The sequence below is a fragment of the Vulpes vulpes genome, chromosome 16 (assembly GCF_048418805.1).
Source record: "Vulpes vulpes isolate BD-2025 chromosome 16, VulVul3, whole genome shotgun sequence".
Taxonomy (NCBI): Eukaryota; Metazoa; Chordata; class Mammalia; order Carnivora; family Canidae; genus Vulpes; species Vulpes vulpes.
The window spans coordinates 80,611,552-80,629,550 of NC_132795.1; the positions used below are offsets into that span (position 1 = coordinate 80,611,552).

Below are 17,999 nucleotides of genomic sequence, written 5' to 3' on the forward strand. Positions count from 1 at the left end.
AGAAGAATTTAATAGTAGCTCTCAAAATGAAAGGAATCCAATTTTTTCCCTATATTTTGAGTTAAGAGATAAAAACAGAAAGTGAAGGAAATACAACCCACAACATTTTTCTCTCCTAATTTGGTGATGAAGAGAGCCACTGGAGTCCAAGAATCAGGCAAAACACAAATGTCACTTGCCTTATTCACAGGTCTATAGAGGCATGTGCACCGTCTGCTGTAAAATATTTGCCATCTCTTTTCCCACCTCGACGTAGGAACCACAGCAGAAAAGTCTTCAGCTGGACTGATTTCAAAATGAATTTTTACAACCCAGATGATGGACTGGTATACTTCAAAAGTGAATTCATGATTTTTATAAACGTCTTTCTCCTGCTCTCATTTTGTTCTGGACTAGCTTACATCATAATGGAGGAATAACATTTTAAGAATTTTGAATAGGCACTTACTGGAATTACAGTTAATCCTGATACAATCTAGATGGGGAAGAATAGATGAAAAATGAAAATTTATCCTTCAAGGTAATAGCTGCAGACATCCAATAAAATCACAGTCCACCCTTCCGGGGACAGACACATGCAAATATGGCCACTCCATATCATTTATTCTTTACAGACTTCTAGAACCCAGATTCATTGTTATAGAACTGTACATTGGAAACAACAATAGAAGGTTTTTCTTTTTTTTTTTTTTTAAATGGCCAATTCAAACAAAGCTACATGGTGACAAATCTAAGTGAAATAAAGAGTTGTTAACTGTCAAAGATGTTTGGCTTAGACTGGCTGCGACTTTCTCCCCATCTGTGAAAGAACATATCATTGTTTTCAGCATAATTAAAAAGTGCTCCGTCACAATGGGGTACAGTGCAAGCCCAGCTAGGCTCAGACATCTTGGACCTTCAAAGTCTAATATCCCACAAAGGCCAAAGGACTCTTGAGAATTGTGGTGGTCGAATGGAGAAAAGGTTGCAATTATTCTAATCTCACCCTAATGTATTTTATTTCTGTTATTATTATCATTTGCTTAGGCAAAAAAAAAAAAAAAAAAAAAAAAAAAAGGTAATGGCCAAATATTGCCTGGATTCTATGTCTTGCATTAATTGGAGGAAGGAAGAAACAATTGTGTTTTCCTTTAGAAGCCTCCAGTGGCTAAGGAGTAGTGTCATTCTTCAGAGCACCCACGCCTGTGTCTCTCAGGAGCTAACAATGTTATCTCTATGTAGTAAGTGTCATGGTTAACGCTGGTATTGACTTTCCTTTTCTTCCACTTGCTTCTTATATACACACAGATCCTCTACGAACAGAATGTCTGATCTGAATAACACAGACTGTGATTATAAGGGTTATCTTTAAAGGACTGCTGGGGGATGTCTTATGGTTGTGTATAGATAAATACTCGTTGGTTTTAGTTGTGATATTTAATGCCTTTGGGGAACATGAAAAATATAAACCTAGATTCTGTTTCCATATAGCTGAGTTTGTCATGTGTCGTCAACCGCATCAGAAAAGTGGTTGCAAACAGCCAAGGACCAGCACCTACACAGCTCTTTCCACAGAATGCTTTGCTGTTGGAAAATTTCCATGAGTTTCCACTTTGGTGAGCAGCCCCTTCACTGCAATTAGGCAATTCCCTTTGATTTGTTGTAGTAACCTCTCATTGTCACTAGAGGGAACTCTAACAGAACAGTAAATGACCGTGCAGCGTGTCCTTCAGCGATCTTTAAAAAACACCCTTATTAATTTAACTAATATTAATTGAATGTAATTGTATGCAACAAGCTATCCCTGAAATAATCTTATATTTTATGAGCTACCATTCTGCCCAGCACAATTTGAAAACGTAGGTAGAGTTTCCACAAATGCTTTACTTCCATCACGTTTTACTACACTTTTTGTAAACCTATGTTTCAAATTTTATTTTTCTTTCTCCATTTATTTATTTGTGTGTATGTGTGTGTGTGTGTGTGTGTGTGTGTGTGTGTTTAGCACTTTCAGGAAATACAGTAAAACCTCATTAATTTGTACTCCTCTTGGAGCTAATGATAATAATGAAACTTATTGGGCAGAGAATATTTATAATTCTTTATGAACAGAGATTGCCTGAGAAAAATTAAACAAACAGGTTGTGAGAAGATCAACTTCAGGAAGAAAACTGAATTGCGGTACATCACTGTACAATGATGGTGCAACTTGTATTAGAAACAACGTCCTAATTGCCGATAATTCTTATCCACCCATCAAAATCAGCCTGGTAGGACCTTTCCTTCATAAGCCTTTCTAGCTATCAATTCATGTTTTTGAATGTAATTGAAAACAAAGCTGGGTAGTTTTTTTAAAGTCTACAATTCAGACTCTTTCTTAATTCAGCCTAGCCTTCCCCCGTATTTCATACAGCTTATTGAGGTTTTACTGTAGTCACTCTTCCCTAATGCTACAATTAAGCAGGAAAGCATTATTTCTCTGTAGAAGAGCCTGTGTTTTAGTGTTCTCATGGCTGTTTGCTACGGGCCGCAGTCTTTGGGCATTGAAGGGTTGTGGATTGCTGTTTGATAGCAAAATATCACCACACAGTATTTCCAAACAGAAAAGATGTGGTACCACAAAGGTGACTAGTCAAAGGAGAAGCCCAGGGAGCAGAGTAAAAGCAACTCTTGATCTACATCACAAAGTAGAAATTTGATATTCGTGCATATGTCATCTAAGTAAAACTAGATGGATTTTTATTTATCTGAAAGGGTATCCTCTATAGCGAATCCAAATATTAGTAAATATAACAATGGAAATTCTTTGAGGCCTCTTCAAGCCTAATAATTTATACTTTCAAATTAACCTCACTGATATATATGGCTTCCCTTTTAAGAATCCTCAGTGGTAGAAATCACAAAATGGTAAATTATGTCAAAATGAAACAATAAGAAGATGCCCCCAAAACCTAAATTAATTTAAATGATGAAAATGAGACCATTAAGTGTTTTAACTTTCCATGGCAAAACAAGCTACTCGATAAATGTTTGCAGGCAAAACTGAACAAAAAGTGAAAAATATTAGTTTTATGGGGGAAGGCGAGTTGTTACCTAGATTGACCGTCAGTTTCACACGGCCTGCATCCAGCTCCAGGCGGAGGGTGTCTGCGGAATCTCTAGAGGTGGTTGCCATGAGAATGCCATATGCACGCTGGGATCGGAACCGTAAGGACACATCCTCCGCCTCTGTATGCATCACCACTGGGAGCTGGATTTTCATAAACATGCTCCCATCGTAGCTCAGAACCGTGGCCTCTACAGATGGGAAATGAAGATAAAAGTTCTCGGTCAGTTTGGTGCCTTTATACTTTGAAAAGGAAAAGTGTGACCTATTAATAGCTTCCAGGTAGGACACAACTTTACACACACAACTCATCTTCCTCAGAAATGAGCTTTTTTTTTTTTTTTTTTTAAGCCTGAAAGAGAAGTCAAAGTGAAGAGAACTGTGAAGTATCTGCTAAAATACAGACACAGAGATGGTGCTACTTCCTTTTTGGTCACAGAGCCTTTCATCTAATAGCATTAATCATGCTGGATTATCAATGTTTATGTATATGTCTCCCTTCCCAAAGGCAGAGCTCATATTTATTTGTGTGCAGATGCAATATGAGCCTGGTTTGAAGCACTAGCAGTTACTTAATGCATGTATATATATGGCTAGGCCACTGACGAGCTCTGCAAAATTAGCTCCAAATCTTTCAGCAACAAAATGAGGAGGTAATAGTAGAGTTTGTTTAAGGCCGTTGCCTACCCTAAAAGTCGGTGATTCTAAGAGAAGTGGCTATCATTATGTCCTTCCATAATTTCTGCCTTAATAGGATCAAAAACAGAAAAAGAAATGACTTAAGCGTAGACGAAAGGTCCATGTTTTACCAAAAGTGTTCAAAAAGAGAAGAAAAAATAGTATGTCCCAACAACAGGTGATGCTCCTTCTGAGTCACTTTGTTTAACAACGTAATTAATTTTTTACAAAGTCTCAAACTGAAACTTTATTTTAAGCTTTATTTACAGGTAAAGGGTAACTGAGAACATCTTCTGTAAGCACTACCCTGGCATTCTAAAACTATTAAGCTTTCACCAAGAAGTCAATAATTATGTACTTTGGTAATACTGAATAAGCTTGGGGGTGGGTCTGCTTGTGTGGGTGTGTGCTACTGAGCTAAAGTGGACTGCTGGAAGACAGCAGTTGCTTAATACTGTGTTAAACACATAAAGAGGAGGACAGCAGAAACGGTTGATCACAAAGTGCCTTAAGAAAGAATACCTTTAATGTTAAACACCATATGGTGTTGGAACACTGCAAAACAAGTATGAGTAATTCTGCTTTCTCATTGGTTCTGACAACTCAGAATACCGTTTAATAAAAGAAAAACTACCTGGAATTAAAGTAAACTAGGGAATTCTCATTATCTTGGCTATTTACATGGCACAATGATTATTACCTTTACTGATACAGCTGCTTATTATTAGGACTATATTCTGGAGTTGTGGTTTTGCAAGTTTATCTTTCAAAAAGTCAAGAGAGTCTAATGCTGCTTCTGATAGATTTTGTTAGTTGTTGTCATCTTGGGACTGAATGCACATCCAGAACCGATAAAGGATGGAGATTCATTCCCTTCTTGGTGCTCTTCTCTTCTGCCTACCTCTTGACTTAAAGGATCTTGGTCAACTCCCCCTAATATTTATTAACAGCTCTGACTTCTCTCCTGAGCTTCTTCATCCACTGCCCACTAAACATTTCCAATTTGAATACTATAGGCACCCTCCACATGAACCAACTCAACATGCTCCTTCACCAATGTTCTCTATCTTAGTAAATGGCATAATCCCATTGTTTAGAATTTAGCTTTTCTGATTTTTCTCTTAACCTCTCTGTGATGCCCAATCTATGTTCAAGTCTACAAGTCTTGTAGTCTCTAATTCCAATCCATTTCCTGAATTAATCGCATCTTACCCTACTGCTAAAGTATCTCTGACTCTGCTCCCAACTGCTGAGCCACTCAGGCGTCCCTCTTATTCGTTTCTATACTGTTACTTCTTTCACCCTTTAGAATATAAGTGTTGTAAGGGCAGAGGTTAGGCTCTCCTATACACTGCTCTAGCAGCAGCTGAGTGCCCTTTCCTGAAAAGGGCCAGGCACACAGGAGAGCCTCAGTAAGTACTTAATTGAATTAATGATTGCATTCGATACACAAGATATATGAAAGAGCTTATTTAAGTTGGATATCAAGCTCACATAAATGCTCACTAAAGTTTTTACTCTTGAAATAAGTCAATCGGAGAAGGACAAACATTATATGGTCTCACTCATTTGGGGAATATAAATAATAGTGAAAGGGAATAGAAGGGAAGGGAGAAGAAATGTGTGGGAAATATCAGAAAGGGAGACAGAACATGAAGACTCCTAACTCTGGGAAATGAACTACAGGTGGTGGAAGGGGAGGAGGGCGGGGGGGAGGGGGGGTGAATGGGTGACGGGCACTGAGGGGGGCACTGGACAGGATGAGCACTGGGTGTTATTCTGTATGTTGGCAAATTGAACACCAATAAGAAATATATTATTAAAAAATAAAGTTTTTACTCTGCCTATTTTAAGTGGAATCTAATTTTGGTAATTTATGTGAACAAAATATTTGCTGAAGTCTACTTTGAAGGGCATACTGTGGCATAGACAACAGACTAGGAAACAGGTCCATTTATTAAATACAATTCCTGCGGCTAGGCACTCACCTGACTCTGAGAAAATAAAATACTATTCTTTAAAATATAGTGGTTCTATTATACCACATATTTTTGTTATTAGATAAGAAGTATCCTAAAAGAAAAGCTAGTAGTAGTTTACTTAAAAAAATAATTAAGGGGTGCCAGGGTGGCTCAGTCAGTTAAGCATCTGGCTCTTGATTTGGGCTCAGGTCATGATCTCAGGGTTGTGTGACAGAGCCCCACATTGGGTTCCAAAGTCAGCTGGGAGTCTGCTCGAGATTCTCTTTTTCTTTCTCTTTCTCTGCCTCTCCTGCACCCTATACACACACTCTCTCAAATAAATACATTAATTAATTAATTAAAAATAATTAAAACATGATTGTAAAGCTATGACAAACTCTGGAAAAAACGTGTTTCTTGTACAAGCTTAAAGGAAACTTCATCTTTACTGTTTCTTTGCTTAAACTATAGCCAATTATTGTCCATATCTAAAGAGCAACAAAAACCTAAATAAACATTTAAGAGTCATTATCAATTGCTCAGTTCTTTGGTATCACATTGATAAAAGAATTAAAATGTTGTTAGTCTTCTTCTATGTATTTAGTCTGTAAGTCTAGTGTGTATTATTCAATAACCACACTTTGAAAAATGATTTTATAGTCTTCTATAAAATGCAACTTAATTTGATTAAAAACTAAGTAGGGGGGGAACATCCTTTCAGAAACATAGATGACTGACAGTGGATCATAAACATAGTATGAAATACATTTCAAAGTAGAAAAATAATCAGGATCATTAGCCTGTAACATTATCCAATGAATGTTGAATGAAATAACACAGTAAAGTAATAAAACTTGAGTACATTTTAAATAATTCTCAATGTGAAAATAACTTCTTGATAAACGATAAATGAACACCTAAATGATTCCTCATAATTAGAGTTAATGTTTAATTAGACAAGAAATGGAAAGTGCACATGGCTGGAGTCTAGAGTTGCCAAATAAATGGTAAACAACATTCTGACATTTGAAGGTTATGCTATTTGGCAGCATCCATTCGCATTAGTAAAAATATTTTACCACTTAGAACACAAAAGAGCACTTTAAAAGGCTAATTCCCATACAATACTTCCCAGAGGGGGAGAAAAGTTTGAGCTTTGTCTCCTGCATCTCCTTCCCTCTTGTCGTTAAGTTTGATAAATTTGCTTTTCTGTATTATTCCTTCTTGCCGTCTAAAGTGTACACCTGTGCTCAGTTTTGCCGAAAGGCAGTCACATATTGTGCGCAACGATGAAAATCAGACAGGGAGCCAAATTATATTGCTCTGACATCTGTCCCTCCATCTGTTAGAGTTTTAACAAACAAGTATAAAGCAGACCTCTGATTACAACATATACACATAACCAAGAATAATTTCTATATGGCCAAGTCTCCACAAATCCTCAGCTTTATTAAAAATAAAGTGGGAGGGAAAATGCTAAATTTAATTTATATTCAATTGAACATTATTTCTATATTACTCTTCCTTATGGGATCAATACACATCAAATACGGTTTTCCTAGTTGCTGAAGTCAGCAAATATTGTTCTTTCTTATAAATTCCTTAGGTTACTTAATGCAGAATAAAAATTTCCTATAGTAATATGATTGCGATATCATTCCCCATGCTGCATTACCCAAGGGCTTGACCACTCTTTTTAATTACTTTGAATAATAATATTTATAAATTATCAATTATTGCTCAATAATAGTAAGAAAGAGACTATTACTACCTTTATTTATTTATTTTTAATTTTAAAAGTTGTCAATCAACTCTTATGTGATTAACAGCCTAATGTGATCAGAGCTTATCTGGAGACAAACGACAGTCAAAGCTCTTTCTTTTGAATTGGAAACCCCAAGGGTTGAGCAAAACGTTGTGTTGATTGAACTAGGGCATAGCTAGGAACTGGACAGAAGCCAAATTCTGTGGTATTGAGCATGACAAGCATCCCACATCACCGCTGTTCTCAGGAGATACCATAATGTGAGCAAGAAAATTAATTCTGAAAAACAAAGACTTCTAACAATATGCTGGGTAGTCAGGAAACAAAAATCACACAAAAATGACCATTTTTTCCTCAACACACAACCAACCTAGAGACAAAGAAATCTGCAGAAATTTCTAGCCACCTGTCAGATAAAAATGTATGCTGAATCCGAGTGATGAAGCTTGCTATTAAATTCTCATTTGCAAATCTACATATGCTTGCCACTCCTCCTTCTAATTATTGCAAAATATAAATATTCCCTTTCCCTCATTCTGGCTTAGGAAGCTTGACAATTTCTATTTTTACTTCTGCCATATGTAGTAGCAGGATATTGCCACAGGGTGGTACACCGCGCATATTTAACTGAAGGCTTTTGAAATCTGTGTGACAGTTCGGTTATATCCTGTTCTAGCTTCGCGTAAGCAGGAGGTGTCAGAATAATTGGCAGCTCTCTGAGTGACTAAAAGGAAAACAAAAGCTTAAATCATACAGGTTTGCTAATCCCACATTATGACTAACTTGTAATATATTTACAAGCCTTTCTGGTGGTCATTGTTTGGCTCCCTTTGGCAGTTTCTAAAGACCAAACTACAGAAACAAACTGAAGTTAGAAGGGGAAATGAGAAGAGGGAATTCATAGAGAATATACAGCGTACAAGTGAAGCTACACAGAAATAGCTAACCTCTAACAACAATTCATAGGAATTGCAATTTGGTACTAGGAGAAGGAATGAATCTATGTGATTAAAATACTTACCCATCTGTTGTCCTATCTACCTCTGTAGAGCACAGTACAGTGATAGTATTTTGGTAGGTAATATAAGATCACTATTAGATTATTAAATTATTGCTATAGTTTTTGTATTGATTAATGTTAATAACAGAAGTGATAAGCTGATGAACCTTTTTCTTAAGATAAAGAACCAAAGTCACATTTCAACTTCAGATTCTAAGAAAATTGCTATTTTTGTTCTCTAGAAAGCTTAGACGAATTAAACTATATTAGATTGAAAGGGGGAAAGAAGACTAAATGTGCATGGTTTAAACAAGACCTGCCTGGTGCTTTCAGGCTAAGTGAGTGTCTAACACAGTGAAGTCATTTGAAGCATGAGAGGTCAATGGAGCAACTCATCGGCAGTTTTCCATATTGATTCTTTTTTTTTTGTTCCATTGTTGAAAATGAGTGGCAACGGGTATTGTGACTAAAGCATTTATTTGAAATTGTTAGGTCGATGGGAGGACTTTGTTTCTGTGCTGTTCCCCCTTTCCTCTGTGACAAACGGTGGGAGCTACCACTCTTCATTCTTCCTCTAATCCTCATTCTTCTCCTTCTAATGGGACAGGAAAAGAAAAAGAATGTGGCTTTGCTTCCTACTAGATAAGAAAAGGAGGCAGCTGCTCAGAAATTCAGCAGACACACCAGACCTTAATATCATATAGGTAAATACGTCTTCTGTAATCACTTAGGTCCTAGGCAAAGGTGTCTTTGAAATTAGGGTGTACTTCTGAAAATGTTGGTGTAAATTAGATGATTGGAAGTCACCTTACTTTCTAAATTTCAAACTTGGATAAGTTGAGGGAAGTGAAATGAGCAGGTTAACTGAACTCTCAAGCCACACCGTTAGAGAATTTGCAACTTAACAGCCTCGCTTGTCTCACGTGCTCTTCTTCTGGCCATAGATCTTAGCACTGGATGCTACACATATCCCTAATTCATACCTTCTTTACTTTGTAGTGTCCCGAAATTAAAAACTGGGCAAAAGAGACGGCTGTTGTTGTCAATTATACATCTTAAGACCATAGTCTCGAGGATGCAAAAGACTCAAATATTTATTCCTGCAATATACTTAAAAGTCTACGTCTCCCAGAATCAGCCCCTCTGAAAATCACTTAGGACACATCAGTAGTACATCATGTGTGGCTGCTTGGCTCGCAGGGAGTTTACCTCAGCAGAGGATACATTGTGCTTCCATGGTCAGTTTAAGGTCTAAGGTCAACATTTAATACACTTTTCGTCTCAGGGGAGTCAGCTGCTTGGTTTTTGGAATCCTACCTCTCTCGCAGGACCTGCCAAGGTAGCCTGTTCCGGAACAATCACAGACATATCTGTTCCACCCATCCCTGCACATGCCATTGTTTTTGCAAGGGTTGCTAAGGCACGGTTTTGCTGTTTCCCTTGAGCAGGAGGGCTTCACTCCAGCAGTACTTTGAATTTCAGCCATTTGCCGGATATCCTTGCTCTGGCCGTCAATGAACAAATCTCTAATGCAGCCCACGTAGCCGTAGTTGAGCAGAGCAGTCCACACCTCAGTGGGGAAGACGAGGCCGGCCTTATTTTCTGGCAAGCCCCCCAGGTACAGCTCATCATCCAGGTCCAGAATCTCGCTCTCACCAGGCGCAGTGTAGGGCGTGCGCAGTGTGTTGACAGAAATGGTACCTGTTGCAGAGACAAGAGAACACATGGGTCTTTACCGAGTGCAACATGTTCTAAAAATCACCCTTTCTCTCTTTCATCTGCCTAAGGGTACACTCCTTGAGAGCAGACAGTTCTGATTATTCTTTCTGTTCCTCGTGTGGCTTATCCTTCCCAGAGGGAATGAAAACCAAAGTGTATGGCCAATAAAGAGTGTTTGTCAGCCTTTCACAGTTTAGTAAAGAAAAGAAAAAATATTTAAAAAAAGAAGGAAAGAAAGGTCTCTTTCTTCCTATATATTCTCAGCGTTCTATATCACTCTCCAACAGTTCAGTCAAGAAAGAAAGAAGGAGAAGTTGACATTATACACTATCCTTTGGAATAAAGTCAGATTCACATCAGTAAATGCTCATTTTCAAAGCTGATATGCATCTGCAAACTAAAAAAAAAAAAAAAAAAAGTTGCATGCCCCCACCTTTAACTGACTTGATTGCTTTTAATGAACACAATAGTTTGACAGAACATGTATGTCAAAGCTTGGCTTCACCACTCTTAGCTCCATCAAACTATTGATAAACCCTATGGTCTTGGTTTACTCATCCATAATAAGGACATAATAATATGACATACCTCTTACAGTTACTCTAACTGTTAAATAAAATAATATTAATAAAGTATTTGGTTTGTAATAAGCACTGCATAAATATTGTATATCATGATTCATCACAAGAACCAAATAAAAAAATTAAATTAGAAATTTAAAATCCCTACTAGTTACTCATCTAAATTGACCAGTTTTCCCTCCCTCACTTCAAATGTAAGAAGAGAATAATTCTATTAATTTACAAATATACAGGAACCTGGATGTAAGCATAAGATGAAGAGGTAGACATTCACATAGGATTAACTGAGAATCACAGAAAAAAGTATTTGTGGGATCTATTAAATGAAAAAAGAAATGAAAGACAAAAGACACTTTTTGATTAAATTTTCTGTCATGTACCCCCAGATTACTCAAAATTCCACCAATGTTCTATATCCAGAAGGATATCTATAAAAATGAAACTATGTTACCTGAAAAGGACACCACACTATACACGACCAGACTGTCCCAGATTTACTTTTCAGGTCTAGAGCAGAAAGCAGAAGAGGCCAAGTACTAAGAGAGAAAAGTAGGTTAGAAATGTCTGGTGCCATGCTCGCTGCTGACATAGAGCCTCAGGAATTTGGGGGTGCAGACATAGAAGAGAAGCCAGGAGACAGAAGATGAGGTACGGAGACAAGGACAGAAAGGGAGAGTCTAGTGTGGGGAGAGGATGGGTAGGAAGATGCATTTTGGCTGTTTTGCAGAATACCTAAGATCCATCCCCTGGCGAAAATACAGCCTATGATGAATGTGAAACATGCATCTAACTAAGGATGCAGGGCTGCTGGCCTCTGCACAGTCCCTAGGAGCATTCCAAATCCCAGCAGAAGGGGTCTCAATACAGGCAATGTAATGGGATCTGCCCTTGTGCGAAAGAAGGCCATGGAAACCACGCAGAGACTGCACAGGCAGCCAAGTCATGAAGAGGATATTTGTCTCTCTAGACTTTCACAGAAAGAAATGGAAAAAGCTCCCAGAGGAGAAACACTCAAAGGCATTGCTATTTTGGCCTTCCAAAGAGGGGAGCATAACAGGGATTTCGAAGGGAGGCAGCAAAAAGGCAAAAGGACAATGAATTCATTTTTACAGTTCACATTTGTGCAAGTGTTTAAGAAGAAAAGTCATTGAGGAACATATAGGTACCATAAAATCCTTCTTAAAAAATATGAAAAAATATAATTTGGGGGAAATGAAATATATAATTTTGAGAGAGAAAGGTGTCATTTTTCTTCCTAATAGAATTTCATTACATGCATTTTTAACTGTCCCAAATGCCTTAAGAAGTGAGTTAAAAGATGATCCCTATCTTCTGCAGCAGCTAATGGATGTTAGAAAATGATGAGAAAGAGTATTAATAACAAAAGAAAAGGTGGACATATATATATATGTGTGTGTGTGTGTATATATATATATAACTATTAATGTGTGTAATGTATATAATGTGTAATGTATATAATGTGTGTGTATATATATATATACACATATATATTATTATATGTATTTTAAGCAAAAAGTTGTATGGAATGAACCGAGTGATTTCTGTTTTTAAGAGAAAAGGAAGATGAGTGCCACTCCCTGCTTTCTAATTAGTTCAAAAAGGCTTCTCAGAAATGAATATATAATACTGAAAGACCATTAGGAGACACAGAGCTAGGGAACAGTGACAAAGTTTTACAAGGGTTAAAAAATTTGTATTTTTCCCATCTGCCTTGTTACTCGTGGAACAAGCCTGATTCAGCCCAGGAGGAAAAACACTTGGCAAACACGTGGCGTTAGAAGTCTGCACTAGGAGGTGCTTGCAAGTTCTGAGGGGAGGGATTCAGTGGCTGGATCCCACCAGGGCTCTCCCCTCCCCCATAGTTTGCTCAGCTCGGTACACTCTGTAGTTGCCATAGTCACAGGCTTCATTAGGCCAGGCATTTCACACAGTCACCCAACAACAGTCTGACAGTAAGGATGGAGTGATTGGCTCTACTCATTTTTATTTATGGTGTGTTGGTGCCTGCTTTTAACAAAATATTGTAAGAAAATTCCAATATATTTTTATGAATGCGTTTGTTGTGGCCAGAGTAAGATATTCACTATCACTTTGTGATTAGACTAGAGTTTTCTGGTCACAACACCTAAATTCACAGTTTTAATACAGTCTAATGCACACTGACATGCCCCCCCCGCCAGCCCCCCCCCCCCCCGCTCACACACAAGGTGAAACAAAAGTTTAACAGAAAAACATTTAGCTCTATTACTTCTGAAGCACTCTGATATTTTTCATATATAATTTTATTAATACAGATGTGGGATATGACCCACCAAGTTGATTTCAAGAATGATTAACAGGTTGTAACCTACAGTTCAGAAACCACAGACTGAGAAGTTACAGTCATAGAGGGTAAGGATATTTTCCCCATGGCTCCTCATTGTCCCTTTGAGAGATAATTTCAGGGTTCTTATGGGAAAAAGTAATGGAAGATCAGAGAGAAAGAAAGCAAAAGGAATATAATCCTAACCTTAACTCCAGTACAAGCCAAGAACTATAATTTAACCCTGGATTCAAGGTAAGGAGTTATACTGAGCATATGCATATATCAGATATCATTCATTAAAATATTTTGCAAACAAATATAATGGAATGAGACAACGGCGAATGAAAATCAACTACTATCTCCTCTACATGCTTTGCCAATCCATACGCATTTTTATTTTAGAATACCTTTGTAAAACAGACAGCAAAATAGGGAAAGAGTAGAGCTTAATTTAAGTGGGAATGGAAGCAATTATTTTTATGTTCTGAAGATTCACCAAATAAAAACTGTATTTAAATAATAATTCAATATTATTACTGAGTCAAACTCAGATACTTACATTACATTTATATATCATATTTCTCTTTATATTATATTTAGTCTACACATGTTCAAATGTCCTGAAATGTACACATTTCTGATAAGCGATTTGAATCCCAAATTCCTTAATGATTTTATTATTGATATGAATCAAAGAACATTTTCACCTAAGCAAAAGGCTCATCACAGAATTACTGAATTCATTTATACCGATTTAACACATATATATGAGCACAGTGAAATTTCAATATGAAGGTTCTTAAGTGCCTATTTCGTTATAATGGAGTTATAAAAGTAGTGGTTACCAAGAAAACATGAAATGAATCCTTAAATCTTATTTTTGATAGTTGGAGACAATTGAGTAGTTGCTACAGCTGTATGTATCAATAGAAAATGAGAATGTTCCAAAGGTTGAGTTAGGACCAGAAGTAAATACATTTTTAAGAGAAAACAAAAATCTAGGTATATTGTTGGTTCATCCCTCTAATTCCAATAACGATTTATGTATTCTTTTTGGAATAGCTTGATTATTTTATACATTTTACTTTCTTTCACTATAATTAAATTTAATTTAAATGATTTAAATTTGATAAATTAAATATTTGATATAAACATTGCTATATTTGAGCTGTTAAAATCTGTAGATGGTAGTCCTATGTGGAGACTTCTTTGGATCAGTGCTTCATTCTTCACTACTTAAGAATCAAAATAACGTTTCTATGTTATTTAGCTTTTAAAGAAATAAAATTTCAGCTAAGAAACAAATATATTTCTGTGCACATGACTTTTATATTCTTAACATAAAAATCACACTAACATATATTAATGTTTAAACTTGGCTGCTTTCATTGCATATGCAAAGGGTAAAACAAAGGTGACAAATAGACAAAGTAATATTTATTTAAGAATACTCATGAAGCATAACTAATGAACTCATGCTTTATGTAAAAGTATACATTAAAGGCGGAAAGCTGTTGAAAACAGTTCTTAGTTTATAAAAATGGAAATCATCTTTACCATTTTGCTAGTATTTATAAAGTTAGTTTCCACTGTTTTGTTTTTTTCCCCATCTAATTTTTCTTGGCCTTTTCACTTACAAAAGATTAGTTTTCAGGGTGAGAAGAAGCATAGTGAGGAGAGATTTAAAATAAGATGATTTGGTTTTATTTTTTTATTTTTAAAAAAGATTTTATGCATTCATTTGACAGAGAGAGAGAGAGCGCACAAGCAGAGGGAGCAACAGGCAGAGGGAGAAGCAGGCTCCCATGGAGCAGGGAGCGCAATGTGATGCAGGGCTCCATCCCAGGACCCTGGGATCAAGCCCTGAGCTGAAGGCAGCCACTTAGCCTACTGAGCCACTCAGGAGCCCCAAGATAATTTGGTTTTAATTACTGCAAAAGTTTAAGTGACCAGGAAATGGGAGGTAGAAAACAGTGTGCTCTAATGGGAATGATTTTGCTGGGTCAGAGGAAACCAACTTCCATGCTCTAGATTTTGCAACCTTGCTGGCATGCTGAGCCAAATACTGGATTCATTAGGCCTCAATGTGGCTCTTATGAAAAATAACAGAACTGATTGGGTGTCCCTAAGGTTCCTTTTTGAATAAAATTTTCTGAAATTACTACTTACAATAAATTTCAGTTATATACAAATTTTATTTTTCTAAAATTCTGTTACACCTTTTCTTTGCAGAAGATAATCAGATTCCATAAACTTAAATACTTACTTGTCAAATTCATAACCTATTTTTTTAGACTTTAATTTATGTATTTAAGAGAGAGAGAAAGTGAGGGGGAGAAGGGCAGAGAGAGGAAGAATATCAAGCAGACTCCATGCTGAGCATGGAGCTGGACACAGTGCTTAATCTCATGACCCTGAGATCAGGACCTGAGCTGAAACCAAGAGTTGGATTCTTAACCGACTGTGCCACCCAGATGCACCCAAATTCATATTCTAGCAACAGATTTAAACTCAGCAACAAGGTATAAGTGCTAAAAGTAGAATGAAACTTTAATTATTATTATTTTTTAAAGATTTTATTTTTTATTTATTCATGAGAATCACAGAGAGAGAGAGAGAGAGGCAGAGACACAGGCAGAGGGAGAAGCAGGCCCCATGCAGGGAGCCCGACGTGGGACTCCATCCTGGATCTCCAGGATCACACCCTGGGCTGAAGGTGGCGCCAAACTGCTGAGCCACCCGGGCTGCCCTGAAACTTTAATTATATACTATGATGCAAAATATGAAATATAGAATTCCAACAAAATAGAAAAAATAAATGAAACAATATTAACAAGGATAGTTTTGGATATGAGTGGATTATGAGTAGATAATTTCTTTCTTTTTAGTTTTCTGTGTTGTTATCTTTTAATTTTTTTTTTTATTTTTTATTTATTTATGATAGTCACAGAGAGAGAGAGAGAGGCAGAGACACAGGCGGAGGGAGAAGCAGGCTCCATGCACCGGAGCCCTACGTGGGATTCGATCCCGGGTCTCCAGGTTCGCACCCTGGGCCAAAGGCAGGCGCCAAACCGCTGCGCCACCCAGGGATCCCTGTTGTTATCTTTTAAAGATTTTATTTATGATTTGAGAGAGAGCACAAGCTGGAGGAGGGACAGAAGGAGAGGAAGAAGCAGATTCCCTGCTGAACAGGGAGCCCCATGCAGGGCTCCACCCCAGAACCCCAGAATCATAAGTTGAGCTGAAAGGAAGATGCTTAACCCACTGAGCCACTCTCACACACCCACTGTGTCTTTTAAAAACTCAATGTCACATGTTGGGTTTATAATAGGGACTGAAATAAAGTTTATTTAAAAACAAAGAAAAATAAAATTTTAATATTCTGTTTTCTACTTCTTCCTATGTGTTTTCTGCTTACTTGGATCCACCCATGAACCAGAGAAGTCAGAAATTAAACCAGCATATTAAGAAATAAATCCTAGAACAAAATTGAAAAGTTTGATAATATCTCCTAAGGGGAAAAAATGAGGGGGAAAGTGGCATATCCTGTACTATGACCAAGTGGAAATTGAAACAGCCTATTAGCAAAATGACCTGTCATTAGCTTTTAAAATTAAAAATGCAATTCTCCCAGCGATTTCAGTTCTCAGAATCTGTCCTATAAGAATTATGATCAAGATGCGTAAAGATCTAACATGAAAATTTTCTTCATAAATTAGTTTAAAATAGGGAAATTTTCTGAAAGTAAAAAGTTAAATGTTCCTCAATAGAGAAATGACTAAGTAAACAGTGATAGGTTCAATCTCCAAAATACTACAAAATAATGGCATGGAAAAGGTTTCAGCATTTTTTAAGTTAATTGGTGAATAAAAGCTCTCTATTTATCATATGTGTAAATATATGGATAGCTATATTAATGCAAAGGAAATATGTGGAAATACATGGTTACCTGTGAAGGAGGGAATGAACTGGTGAGGAATGTATATGGCACGGGAAAACTCTTATGTACTTTCTGAAATGCCTGAATATTTTCACCAATAGCACATATTTATATGTTACACGCATGCCATGTGTTTAGCACATGCACATATACAAACACACATCCACACTTATTGCAATATGTATACATGCAAATTTTTAAGATTATCATACACAATGCTGGATAGTTGTAAACATCAATCAAGTGGTTTATTTTATAATTAAAATATTAAAATTAAAATACTATTTTGAAGAACTTATACAGATTTCTACTCAGCACTCCACAATGAGAGTCACTGCTGCTAGGAGTGGTTAGGTAAGTGCCTATTTCCTCAGGGTGCGACTGACACCATAGCCAAGGTCTGCCCTCTAAACTGGTAGGCCCAGCAAGGAAATTTGCATATTGAAAGAACAGGGTCCATCTCTCAGGTTTTCACTGATTTACCAAGCCCATAGGATCAAGGTACAAAATAATAATGCCAAGTTATTAATTCTCCATGAGATATTAACTATCACAGGATATGGAAATGCTTCCTGTGTAGCTTTGTCAGTAGGAGATGCCAGTTTACAATCCAAATGTTTATTCATTTATGATGGGAAATTTAATTGGTAACAGGAATCTGAATACTCATATCTCCATAACTGGTCAATTATACCCATCTACTATAATCAGAATTACCATGAAGAATTATGTTTATTATATAGTACTGGTAAGGATGTATATTATCTATAAAATATATATGTACATAAGACTGGAAGAAAATGTCCAAAACAAAATATTTTTTTAGGGGAAAGAAAATGGATGACTTTTTTTTTTCTTTTTAAACATGTTCAAAATCAAGAAATAAATATAAGCATTGGTTTAATAAAATTTAATGTAACAAATTTATGCAAAATTGACTCTTA

At 36.6% G+C, this 17,999-nt stretch overlaps 1 protein-coding gene across 44 annotated transcripts in view; it reads right to left on the reverse strand.

The window, feature by feature from the left end:
• NRXN1 (neurexin 1) overlaps positions 1-17,999 on the reverse strand; it is a 1,110,734-nt gene that overhangs the window by 605,246 nt on the left and 487,489 nt on the right. For 28 of the 44 annotated variants that reach the window (XM_072741157.1, XM_072741194.1, XM_072741181.1 and 25 more), the window contains 3 exons: positions 9,807-10,190; positions 3,073-3,276; positions 449-475 (listed from right to left, as the gene is read on the reverse strand). In XM_072741157.1, coding sequence (XP_072597258.1) covers positions 449-475; positions 3,073-3,276; positions 9,807-10,190 — 615 coding nt within the window. The remainder of the gene's footprint in view (positions 1-448; positions 476-3,072; positions 3,277-9,806; positions 10,191-17,999) is intronic. The other 16 variants (XM_025992633.2, XM_025992632.2, XM_072741184.1 and 13 more) reach the window with 1 other exon arrangement.